This window comes from Fusarium phalaenopsidis (genome assembly GCF_050370095.1).
Source record: "Fusarium phalaenopsidis strain FUZ10S chromosome Unknown contig_32376, whole genome shotgun sequence".
Classification (NCBI taxonomy): domain Eukaryota; kingdom Fungi; phylum Ascomycota; class Sordariomycetes; order Hypocreales; family Nectriaceae; genus Fusarium; species Fusarium phalaenopsidis.
Genome location: NW_028145382.1, coordinates 47,432 through 60,398, shown reverse-complemented (window position 1 = coordinate 60,398; position 12,967 = coordinate 47,432). Strand labels below are relative to the sequence as shown.

The 12,967-nt window shown below is 47.9% G+C and overlaps 4 protein-coding genes across 4 annotated transcripts; 2 read left to right on the top strand and 2 right to left on the bottom strand.

The window, feature by feature from the left end:
* Nucleotides 1–1,349: 1,349 nt before the first annotated feature.
* On the bottom strand, nt 1,350–3,608 carry LRP88_14658 (uncharacterized protein; the record flags this gene model as incomplete). The annotated part of the gene is made up of 3 exons (XM_083250996.1): nt 1,350–2,051; nt 2,125–3,275; nt 3,338–3,608. 3 exons carry the CDS (start codon nt 3,606–3,608, stop codon nt 1,350–1,352), a joined length of 2,124 nt encoding a protein of 707 aa, XP_083093031.1.
* A 955-nt stretch (nt 3,609–4,563) lies between these two features.
* LRP88_14657 (uncharacterized protein) lies at nt 4,564–5,696 on the bottom strand (the record flags this gene model as incomplete). The annotated part of the gene is made up of 2 exons (XM_083250995.1): nt 4,564–5,298; nt 5,352–5,696. 2 exons carry the CDS (start codon nt 5,694–5,696, stop codon nt 4,564–4,566), a joined length of 1,080 nt encoding a protein of 359 aa, XP_083093030.1.
* Nucleotides 5,697–8,625: 2,929 nt separating this feature from the next.
* On the top strand, nt 8,626–9,837 carry LRP88_14656 (SDR family oxidoreductase; the record flags this gene model as incomplete). The annotated part of the gene is made up of 3 exons (XM_083250994.1): nt 8,626–8,842; nt 8,905–9,034; nt 9,087–9,837. The coding sequence occupies 3 exons, from the start codon at nt 8,626–8,628 to the stop codon at nt 9,835–9,837; spliced, it is 1,098 nt and encodes a 365-aa protein (XP_083093029.1).
* A 1,347-nt stretch (nt 9,838–11,184) lies between these two features.
* LRP88_14655 (sugar porter family MFS transporter) lies at nt 11,185–12,636 on the top strand (the record flags this gene model as incomplete). Its single annotated transcript, XM_083250993.1, has 1 exon — nt 11,185–12,636. One exon carries the CDS (start codon nt 11,185–11,187, stop codon nt 12,634–12,636), a length of 1,452 nt encoding a protein of 483 aa, XP_083093028.1.
* Between the last annotated feature and the right edge of the window lie 331 nt (nt 12,637–12,967).

Sequence of the window (12,967 nt, the reverse complement as noted above, 5' to 3'; positions counted from 1 at the left end):
TGCCAGGTCTTGCTCATTGATTGATGTTCCGATAGTTCCCGGACTGACACAATTGAACCGGATACCTTGTTTCCCCAAAGCCACCGCGCAGCTCCTGTTGAGTCCTAAAACTGCTGCTTTGGTAGATGCGTAGTGTGCCAGACGTTCAGATCCCATTGATGCAGTAACAGAAGCGATACAGAAGATGGAGCCTCCAGATTTCTGTTTGCTCATCTATTGAACGACCGCTTGCGTGATGCTAAATGGGTCAGTAAAGTTCACATCCATGTGGTTTGTGAGTTGTGGTCGCGTGACGTCTAAAAAGTCTTCGAATTGGTAGATGCCAGCATTATGAACGATGCCATTGATAGCACCAAACGTTGAAACCGCCGCTTTGACAATTCTACACCGAACATTGAGCTACAACACGGGACCTTTGGTCGCAAATAACATCACTAGAAGGTACTGACTAGTCACCAGCATCTGGCTGGGTCACGTTGGCTACGGCTTCCACGACTTGACGGGATTTGCCGTCTTGTTCTCGGAGATTTCCTAGCTCATCTCTCAGACTTTCCATATCCTTTGATGATTAAGGATCTCCAAGACAGTGAAGAACGAGTTTTGTCTCTTGTCGTGCGCACTTTAGGGCGATTGCACGTCCTATTCCAGAGCTGCAACCAGCGATGCTTGGATCGTAAACGCTCTGTACATTTTGACCCTAGTTTCATCCACACTTACGCGATAACCTTTCCAGAGAGAATATGTGACATCTTGAAGTTGATACGAGGCCAGCTTGCGAGTATAGATCGAGTTTGGGAAAAGCTTGAGTATGAAAAAGGATACCCGTGTGTTTTGAGTGTACTATTGGAGGGGCGAGACTCCGCACATACAAGCCTTATATACTTGTGCAGTCCGGGATCCATGTTCCGACGTTTCTCTTTGTAAGTTCTTTAGCGCATAGTAAGGAATGAATTCCAGAATAAACCCTTGCCTTGGTGATCTTCTTGGCGTAGCAGTGAACTGCATGATTCTCAGGATCAACCTCGATGTTCTATGCAGCTGGGCGCAATCTTGATATAACTGCAACTCCAGTTTTTATTACAGTTTACTCTTATATAGTTGGAATAAAAAGACTATTCAACAGTCTGGGGCTTCTGATGATAGGTATGTTGGCAGTACATTCTGTCACTGAGAAGTGAGATACCATGTTGTGAGCAAAGAAACGGCTCACGTAAGGGAGTGTTATACCTACTTTTTGCATGCACCATACAATAAAGCAATAAAACTGTCTGAATGTGCAAATCTTATTGATTTTATGGTTGCCAATATGTCACCATGATCTTTGGCGGCATCCTACCGCCAATTTGTGTCTAAATCGCTCGCCATCCTGATTTCCTAGCATCTTTTCCACCCAAGTCCTTCAGATAGCCTCTAACTCTAGCCTCTATGCCTGCAGCATCAAGACCAAATCGATTATAGTTGCTGGCGTTAGACGCCGAGTAACCGTAGCTCTTCATGCCCACACTTGCGGTTACATAACGTGCCCAGGTTGTTGCAACATACTCCTCAACGCTCACGATGGGGGTTCCATCCAACGGAAATACAGTCTCTCGATACGACTGATCCTGTGCGTCGAAATGGTCGAAGCTTGGAGTACTCACTACTCTGGTTGAGACTCCTGAGGCGAGTAGACGTTCAGAAGCCGCAACAGCATGGTGCAAGTTGGTACCGCAGCTAGCCAAGATAAGATCAGGATTCTCAACGTCCTTGACAACGTATGCACCCTTAGCAACCTTATATCGATCCGTGTTTGGAACTGGTCCAACTGGATCTCGCCCAAGTGAAAGCATGGAAGGGCCGGTAGTCTTTGAGATAGCAAGCATCCAAGCACCAATCACTTCCTCTGCATCGCACGGTCGGATGAAAGTCAAGTTCGGCATAGCACGATACAGAGAGTCCAGTTCGACAGGTTGATGAGTTGGGCCATTTTGGCCTTCAGCAAATGAGTCATGCGTTGCGATGTGAATCACAGGCAGGTGGCTCAGAGCACCCATTCGAACTCCTGGAGCAGCCTGTGCATAGTGTCAGCACCGGTTTTGAGTTTTAGGCTAGTTCATCCAATGCCTTGAAGTGAATTAAACTTACGTAGATGTAGAACATGAAGAATGTGGCAGTGAATGGAAGAAAGGTACCTGGGCTATAAGCTGCTATGCCATTCGAAATAGATGCCATAGCGTGCTCGCGAATACCGTAGCGAATGTATCGCCCAGTATAGCCGACAGATGGATGAAACACCTCGGCAGGGTCATAGGTAACCTTGTTGGAGTTGACCAAGTCCGCACCGCCTCCAGTAAGCGCGGGATGGGCTTTCCATAGCGTTTCCATGAGAGATCCATTGACCTCACGTGTGGCATTCTTACTGAACTGCATTGAGTCTATCGTCTCAAGACTCCTGCGCCACTCATCTCCATTGTCGCCAGCTCGTCTCTTTCGAAACTCCTCGGCTAGTTCGGGATGAGCTGAGCGGTATTCCTCGAGTAAGCTCTCCCAGTCGCTTTGTAGCTTCTGACCGTGTTGCTTCCTCTCTCTGAAATACTTAAGGGCGGAAGAAGGTATTTGGTGCGTTGCAGAGGGATCCTGTCCCGCCAAACGTTTTGATTCAGCCACACTCTCAGCATCAAATGCACCGTGATGCGCCTTGAATGTTCCAGCACTAGAGGTACCAAGACCAATGACTGTGCGGACATTAATGAAGACCGGCTTTTTGATGAGAGTTTCTGCATAGTCCAGTGCTGAGGCAATCTTCTTGACGTCGTAGGACCCATCGTCAACTTCAAGAACATGCCAGCCACTTGCACGCATCTTGGAGTTGATGTCCTCGACATTGATCCAGTCGAGGGGTCCATCGCAAGTAACTTGGTTGTTGTCATAGATGACGACCAAGTTATCCAGTTGAAGGTTGCCAGCGATTGACATGGCTTCCAGTGCCACTCCTTCCATCAAGCACCCATCTCCAGTCATGCAGTATATACGAGACGTGGCAACATCGAAGCCAGGCCGGTTGAAGCGCGCAGACAGGTTCTTGCTTGCAATAGCGAGACCGACAGCATTGGCGATACCTTGACCCAAGGGTCCTGTAGTGACTTCGACTCCTGGAACCTCAATTTCTGGATGAGCATGGGAAAGGGTCGTGTAGCCATCCACTTTAGCACTTCCATAGCCCTTGATTTCGTCCATCGTCCAGTCGTCATAGCCGACGAGATGGTTCAGAGCATACAAAAACATGGCGGCGTGACCTATCAAAGAAAGTTAGCAATGCTGGTGAAATGACGCCAACTCACAGGCTCCAGTAACTTACCATTGGATAGTACAAAACGGTCTCTATTGAACCATTCTGGATTCGACGGATTGTAACGCATTGTGTGCTTCCATAGTGCAACACCAATAGCGGCCATACCAATGGCTGACCCACCATGTCCACCATTGTTCTGGTTACAAATGTCGAAAATGAGGTTTCGTAGCACCAGGACGGCTTGATCGTCGTCGTCGATGTGCTTAGGCCAGCCGTTTGCCTTCTCCTCTCGGCTAAGAGGCACTAGCGGCGCCAAGGTCTGATTGGATACTGTCATTTTCGACGATAATTGGAAACAAATCTTGGTGTATGCTGTGTTATGCTGTGCCAAAGCTGTTTATATAATACATTATACACAAATCAACCTGGGTTGCTAACTGCTCTTATCTATTTGACCCGTGCATGCGTTTGACAACGGCCGATCTAGGGTGTCAGTCTCATCAGCACTTCCGCTAGGGTGCCATGCGCAACCCGGAATTCACACCCCGAAGTTCGTTAAGTCAGTTTCCGACTCAGCAGCAAGTACTTCATTCTACTTGTGGGGGCCTCTAGTCCGGCGTTCCCCGTGGGAGCTTCCGCTCCCACGGGGGGTCCAATAACTAGGAAAAGGGGCCCTTAACTCGGAAAAAAAAAAAAAGATACCTCAGTACAGGTGACAACGCCACCAATTGAAATGTACCTCTCTTTCATGAATAATCCCGCATTCTGCGCTCATTGACTCCGCGTTCTGTAACTCCCGCTTCCATCACCAACTTTGGTCAACCTGAATAGTATCACGTCTTCACCAGCATAATAAATACGGCCACAACTACTACAATTCTGTACCAATGGCGACAGCAACTATACGAGTCGGTAGTTTCGACTTAGGAGAAAATGCAATCCAAACCTAGATAAACCCATAGACCGGGAAGCCCAACTTTTTGCCGTTTAACGCTGACAACCTCGAACAACGGACCATAGCCGCTATCGAGCTTTTTCGAGCTAGGTTTTACTCTAGTCTCGCTGCTGTAGGCCATGAACTAGGAATTCGAGAGATTGAAGGATATCGACCTATTATACTGGTCAACCGAAGCCTAGCTTTATAATGGTCGACAAACATGTCATATGCACCACAAAATTGATTAGCCTGTGGTAACAGTCACACGTAGCATCTTTGGAACCGAACCTGACAGTTAATATGTTCTAATTTTCTATGATTGCCATGGCTATATAGCTGTTGTAGAGTAGAAACATCATTCCTGGATTCGGTTTCCTTGTCGATCAAAACAAATTTTGTTCCCAGTTCTCAGACTCTCCTGAAGCGCAGTTGCGATCTTGAGGGATGTCAAAGACGATCGCAGAGGTACAGGCAGAGGCGTATCATCAAGAAGCGCATTTACCCATCCATTAGTTTCCCCAACGAATGCTGACTCGTAACGTTCGTACCAGCCTGTGTGCGCAAACGTCTTGACTGCGCCATCCTTGTCGCAAAGCTCGACAGCATTGCGTCTTGGGATGAGGTTGACAGATAGCTTACCCTTAGTTCCGAGAATCTCTGTGGCGTTGTCATATCCATGTGCTGCCATCCTATTGTTGTAGAAAAATGCGATCTTATTATCCCAATACTCGCAAATACCCACGCCATTGTCGACATCGCCACAAGCTTCAATCTCTGGGTGGATAGCTCTCACACCAACGGCAGACACGGACTTGGGCTGGGAGTCATCTCCGAATAGTAAAAGGGAAAGGTCTATGTCGTGGATGGTGGCGTCCACAAATATACCCCCAGAATCCTTGAGATACTGCTTGTAGTATGGACTCTCATCAATGACATCGCTGGCTTGAGAGCGAATTACCACGGGCTTTCCAATGGCATTTTGCTTGATTTGGCTGAGGGCGCTCTGATAGTTCTCATCGAATCTACGCACAAATGCCACCATGAGCGTTGCCCCAGGGCGGGCCTCGACTTTATCGACAAGAGCGACTAGCTGCAGTAATGTAAGCGACTCTAGTAGTGTAAAGTTTGTACGACATTACTGACCTCATCCAAAGTTTGGCATACTGGCTTCTCACAAAGCACATGCAATCCCTTGTCCAAGGCAGTCGTGGTTTGAGAGGTGTGGAGGTACGTTGCAGATGCGATAAGGACGGCTTCCAGACCTGGAGTTTCGATCATTTCCTCAAAAGTGGGGACGACATGAACTCCATGTGGTACTAGATGTTCATCTGCCCACACCAGATCTGCCTCAGCGGGTGAACAGGCACAAATGAGATCTGCTCGAGGAGTTCGATGGAGCAGGTTCATGGCATGATGTCGCCCCATGCGGCCGATTCCCACCAGCCCGACCTTTAGTCTTCGGGGGGCATTGTTCTTTTGTGCAGGCATTTTGGGGACTAATTGAATGAACGTTCAAGCTCGTTATGATATTCGTTTGGTCTCTCCAGAAACAAGTTGAAAGAAAGTGGTAGTAGTAAGCAAGGAGGGATATAGGCTGAGCCAGGAACTGGCGAGATATATGTAACTCTAGGGTACTGAGTCAAGTGAAGACGGTAAGCTCGGCCCACAATTGAGTGTCGGAAACTTGATCCCGGCCTGGAAGTGTCACCTCCACGCGCTAAGGGATCACAGGGCGGGGAAAAGCGAGTCTTTGGCAGGTAAACATTAGTGTACTCTGGGGTAAAATGATTAGACGAATTGTTTCTTGCTCTCACTTTTTGGGCTCCATGCATCTTGTCTCAATGATGCGCACGGGATCATCAAACTTGACCTGTCTGCGATCTTCCTTTCCAACAGGCTCCCTTGCTAACGTCGCAGAATCCGCTGGGGGTGCGGGGGCAGACACAGCGAATGGTAAATTTCTCGACTAATTTTGATGAGTTAAGAAATACCTTGTGGTGCATATAAATCTGGCTGTGAGGTAGCGTATCTCGTATCTCATATCTTTTATCAGAAACTCTTGCTAGATCAGTGATGGCACTGTTGATAGAGTACCCTTCTGGTTCTCTAACTAAATTAAGCAAGGCTGAATGTCTAATCAAGTATTAAAAAGATAAAAACTGACAAGCAGTGCGTCTTTCGTCACTGGTGTACATGAAGATGATCCTTGCGAGTGAGTATCAATCAACATCACATTCTTGTACTAATATCCACGTAGCATAGAGGAGAGGCAGATGGGCTGCCCCAATGGCGGCTTGTAGGGTAGATTACAATAAAATATAGACATATTTGTCACTTTAAACGCAGTGGAGATCGATATCTTGTGCATACTCCAGGTCATCCATATTCCGACCAAGAAAACTTTGGTTGAATACGAGCACAGACTCGGGTACAAATATCATCTGAATTCTTCCTCTAGCGATCGAGGACCGAGCGCAATTGACATAAGTTTGGATTCTGTTACTCATTCTCTACAACTACCTTGATAACCAAATTTCCATTATGATCACAACTCTTTGCGGCCATGTCAAAAGCTTCCAGGCTTTGATCCAACCCTCGGAAACGATGTGTGATAAGTTTCCTGACATCAGGGACGCCTCCCTTACCAGCGCGTTGCATCAACTCAATCCCGTGGGGATAACAGTTGGCATATCGCCAGACTCCGACTAAATCAACTTCTCGTAAAGCTGCAGCGGAGATTGGCAGGGTTTGAATTGGCGTGCCCATCCCAACAAGGAGTACTTTGCCACCGTTACGTGTTGCCTGTTCATCCCAGTATGTCAGTAGTTGCACTTGAGATAACGAAACTGGTTTGCATAAGCTAGTACTCACGTAGATAGATGTCCTGACACATGCTTCGACACCAGTACACTCGAACACTCTTGAGAAAGTCTTGCCGTCGTTTTCCTTTCGTAAGTTCATGGCGTCTTCCTTGGCGAAGGCCAGGCCTTGCTCGATGTCTTTCGCCCGTCTACTCGGGAGCTTGACAACTTTGTCTGCAAATCCATTGCTCAGCGCGAAATCAAGTCTGTTTTGTATGATATCCGTCATCACAATGTTGCTGTAACCCGAGCTCTTTGCAACAGCAGCACATAGAAGCCCCACAGCCCCAGCTCCGACAACGAGACAGCTTGCACCCTGCTTTGCGTTCGCTTTTCGTACAGCATGTATCGCAACGGCAAGAGGTTCAAGAAGGGCACCTTCAGCATAAGATATGCCTTCAGGCAGTCTAAACGGGTGGAGTTGTTAGTGGATTGACAGGTATCTGTCCATGATATCAGACACTTACTTGTGTACCCATTTGGCCGGATGATTGAAGCGTTGCTGCAAGGTGCCCTGGTAGTGAGGGAAACAAGTAGCACTGCTCCGAAAGCGCAGTTTCTCGCACACATTGTAGTTTCCATCCAAGCATTGCTCACAATCATCACAAGGTACGCCTACTTCGACAGCGACTTTATCACCAACCTTTACACCATATTGCTGCTCGGCTTTGGATCCAACGGCGACGACGAGACCCGCACATTCGTGTCCAGGGCTCAAGGGCTCTCTGATGCAGAAGTCACCGTTCCGATAGTAAGTGAAATAGTGAAGGTCAGAGCCGCAGAGAGTTGTAGCCCTCATAGCAATCTGTACTTCATCGTCTAGCGGTGCTTGAACTGTTCTGGTAACCTGGGGTGTTGTCAGTTGCTGTCAAGATGGATGTCGGCCACATGGCAGACGTTGGTGTTTGGTTTAGCCGACATACTTGTCTAAGATCCTTCGCTCCTCGTAGCTCTTGAGCTTGGATGGTTTCGGTTAATACTGCAGTCGCCATGTCTAATGGTTGACTGCAATTGCCCAGATTTCTGAATTCGTTACTTGTGATCTTTCAAGCCTTTTACTTTATGCGAATATTTTACAATCGTTGCATCCCTCTCATCGTTGCCGAGTCCGATCCTCGGTCGGTGAGTGATTCCCGATAAGCGACATCAATACTGCATCAATCTGAGCTGCACAACCGGATTTCAACATCCAGTCTACGAGTCAGGCTAGTGTATCTAGCGCGAATTAGAACTTAAATTCAAGAACCTTCCACAATCCAATTGATTGTTCCATCAAAGGTGGCCGAGACACCCGTTCGAGACTGTTTGGGCGCTTTGACTAACGGGATCTATTTTCCGAGAGGATGCACGTCATATTGATAATCTTAGGGTTTGTGAGGGGTCCGCATCACGTTACGAACGAAAGCTCTCGGCCTATTATTTATTGCGTCGAAACACTCAATCCACTGCTAAATACACCAATTTCTACGAGACAGTCTCTTTACTCAAAACCAGACCACGATAACATGGCTCATGCATTGATCTTTGGCGCCTCCGGTATTTCCGGTTGGTCTCTTATGAACCAAGCAAGGATCTACCCCTCGCCAACGGCATTCGCTTGTATCACCGGTACCACGAACCGACCAACTTCCATTGGACAGCTCCAGATCCCATACGACGATCGAATTCAGTTGGTTTCGGGTATTGATTTGACCAAAAGCGTCGATGAAGTCGTTGCCACACTCAAGGAAAAGGTCCCACACGTTGACACTGTTTCACACGTGTTTTTTACTGGTGAGTTTTTGCTTACCATTTTTATCCTGACAATATTGTCCAGGTCACTAAACATGGCCCAGCGTACATTCCGAAAGATGATTTCGAATCGCTCAGGACAGTAAACACGAGCCTTTTGGAAGTTGCTGTGCGTGCTGTAGAAACGGTCTCGCCAAAGTTCGAGGTTTTCATTTTGCAAACAGGCGGCAAAGGGTAATCCACCTCTCCTCTGACTATTCATCTCAGTATTAACATGAACTCCCAGTTATGGACTCGAGTTTCCTAAAGAGGTCAACATCTCACCCCCTCTGAAAGAAACGCATCCCCGTATTCCGGAACCGTGGGCGAGTAAGATCTTCTACTACACCCAGTATGATTTACTCAAGGACCTCTCCCATGGGAAGAAATGGACATTTTCTGAGATCCGTCCTGACGGCATCGTGGGCTTTGCCCCAGGATCTAACGCAATGAACATGGCACAAGGTATTGCCATCTATCTTACAATGTTCAAGGAAGTCAACGGCACTGGAGCCAAAGTTCCATTCCCCGGCTACGAACACGGGTATCATTCGACGCACTCGGACACTTTCCAGGATATTCTATCCAAGATGGAGATCTACGCTGCCTTGAATTCCGATAAATGTGGCGATGGTGGCGTTTTTAATGTAGCGGATGGAAAGACTATCACTTGGGCTCAGGTCTGGCCAAAGCTCTGCGAGCACTTCGGTCTCGTTGGCGGTCAGCCTGATGCTAGTGCCACTCCGATGCTGGATTTCGTCAAGAAGAACAAGCAAGCATGGATCAATGTCGCTAAGAGACATGGGCTCAACGAGAGGCTTATTGATGAACAGGGTTGGGGACACACTCACTTCATGATGGTGGATTTCGACTTTGATAGACAGTACGATCTTTCTCATGCACGTTCTGTTGGGTTCATGGAAGAGATTGATACAGTCGATGGGTACATTCAGTCTTGGGCAAGAATGAGGGCCGCCAAGCTTCTTCCGCCCAATTGAAGAGTGATCAGACCCAGTAGCAACCTCAATAGATCTATCAAACCACCTAATTTCCGGCACATTTCCTGCTTTATTAGATTAGAACGATTATCTCCTAGGGACTCAGGGCCTGAATAACGTGAGCCACCCACTAACGGACCACCCCCGGAAACGGACCAGTTTTTCACAGCACCAAAGAAGAGATGCAGATGTCGTTTTTTACATCTCAACAACACACAATTTAATAAATCTGAAAAAAAGAAATATCAATGAAGGTTTAAATGGAACTAATGGCATGAATCTTCCATTTTTACCTTCCGGACTGCTGAGGCCGCCGACAATAAGGGGCGAGCTTCCCCCTTCTTCTCCGGCTGAGTCTGTGGAATGAACACCTCGCGAAGCCGTTTCAGGGCAATTTGGTTGCTGGTCCAGCCATTTTCTGATGATGTGAAGTTCCAGCCTTCGAGGAAGTCGGGATCATCCGGGAACGATTGTTACTGAACCGTCTTTCCTTTAAAAATGACTGCTGGAGTGAGGGTTTTCCCTTCCGTCGAGATACATTCGAGCATTGAAATCCAAGAGCGTGCTCCCGGCTGCTTCACCATCACGCCTTTCTTCTCTGAGCTTCCTAGAAAAATATCATTGAGCCCGATTTCTTCTATTATTCCTACTTTGTCCATGTTATATCGGCATTTCTGCCTGATCTTCTTGATTGCCGGCATAGAAACACCACTTTGGTGGAGCTCCAGCGCCGCCTGAAAGTTCCCATCAATACCCTTGCTCATTCTGAATTTAAATATGAAGTCAGAATTGCGATAGCTTCATTTTTGAGCAAAAAATCACGTACGTAAGGGAAAACCTGGTCCGTTAGTGAGTGGCTGACGATAAGGGGTAGGCTTTCTGTCTCCTAATTGGTTACTCTGGCACCTCTTGTGGCCCAGACTTCAGCCATGGCTCTGAAATGAACATCTGATGGGGTCTGACAGGGCCATGTCGCACCATAGACCTCACCCCGGAATTCCCCACGGGGTCTGAACTTTAACGAACGGAAACCCTAATCTCGGGAAGTGAAATCCATTGTGAGATACCCGTAGGCTCGACCTAAAGGGGGCCGACTATTCTAGTGGGATCCCTTTTAGTCGAGCCCACGGGTACGTCGTCTGTGCTATGACCATCATTTGGGGGAGCATAGGCGGTAGGCTGGCAATGTATCCTCTAGGTATAAAGACTAGGGATACGAGCCCTCGTCCCTCTTGTCATTAATCACATCACAATTGATTCCACCGCTTTACTTCTTTACCATATTTCACACTTTGCATAATAAGCGAAATGTTTCTCGACAACCTCCAAGGCCATGCCTTGATGTCCATGATCACCTTCGCCTCAGGGGCAGGCTTCGCGCTCTTCGGCTACGATCAAGGAGTCTTCGGAGCCTTCCTTGGCAACGCCAGTTTTATCGAGACCTTCAACGACCCCGACCCGACACTCCAAGGCCAGATCACTGCTACTTATGATCTCGGCTGCTTCGCTGGAGCTATATTTGCCATGTGGTTTGGTGACAGAATGGGCCGCAAGTTGACTATCGCATGGGGATGTGCTATCCTGGTAGTGGGAGCTGTCATGCAAACAGTTGCATACCACGTCCCTGTCATGATCATAGGACGCTTCGTCGCTGGTATCGGAAATGGCATGAACACGACTGCGATCCCCGTCTGGCAATCCGAAACCGCAGATCCTCGTCACCGAGGACGGTTCATGGTTTTGCAATTGGGACTCAACCAAGTCGGCAACGTCATGGCCCAATGGCTCAACTATGGCATGTCTCACATCCCCACCAACCCTGTCTCGTGGAGATTTCCCCTGGCTTTCCAGTGTTTCTTCGCTTTGCTCACTGTCATGTTCCTGCCTTGGCTCCCCGACTCACCACGATGGCTCGCCATGCGGGGCCGCAACGAGGAGGCGTACACAATCCTGAAGAGACTTGGCGGTTCGAACAGGTCGGAAGAGCAAACAAAGGAGCTTTACGATTTGATGATGAACAATCTCCGCCATGAAGCCGAAATGCCCAAATTCCGCCTCAAGTCGCTCTTCAAGAACGATCGCCTGCAAACGACTCGACGTATGCTGCTTGGTGCTGGTACTCAATTCATGCAGCAATTTGGAGGCATCAATATCATCAACTACTATCTGCCTGTGGTGTTTGCATCGCTCGGGGTCAACCGAAACCTCTCTCTTATTCTTGGCGCCTGCAATGCCGTCAACTTGCTGTGCTCAACCCTTATTGCAGCCCTGTACATCGAGTCGTTTGGAAGAAAGAAGATGATGGTCTATGGCGCAGCCGTACAGGCTCTCTGCTTTGCTCTGGTGTCTACTGGTCTGGGCATCAACACTAAGCAATGGCAAGCGGTCGCCGTAGCCTTTATCTTTGGGTACTACACGACCTTTGGACTGTCTTGGATTGCTGTTCCCTGGCTCTACCCGGCAGAGGTCAACACTCAACAAATGCGTATTGCTGGAGCCGGAATCGCAACAGCTACCAACTGGATCAGTAACTACGTCGTGGTATTGGTGACACCCGTCGGGATCAGCAACATCCAGTGGCGGTATTACTTGATCTATGCGGTCTTGAACGCAGCGTTTGTTATTATTGTCCAGGTCTTCTATGTCGAGACTGCCAAGTTATCACTGGAGGAGATTGATGACCTGTTTGAGAGATGCGTTGCTTTTGATGCCGAGGAAGCTCGAAATGAAGGTGCTGAAAAGGACCCGCGGGTCGTCCATGTGGATGATAGCAGCAACAACAACAGCACCAGGGAGTAGGTGAAAGGGCCCTGCAAGGAACACGTCTTGTACTCGAGCAGAAAACTTGAAGAAATTCGGTAGCCTCATGCTCTAATTAAATCCCTTTCATCATCATTTGGCCGAGGCTCACCTTCAAATAAATTTGATCTCTCAATGCTATCATAGGCCATTCGATTTAGCTACTCAATACATTACAATGATCTTTTTCTGATTCAGTGCTTTTCGGGTTAGTTCTAAATTGCAATCTACGTGTACTCTTGACGTCATTTCCAAATCATTCTATGGAGACATGTAGCATAATTGATGAGTAGACACCAATTCTCGCAAATACTACAAAGCAATGCAGAAA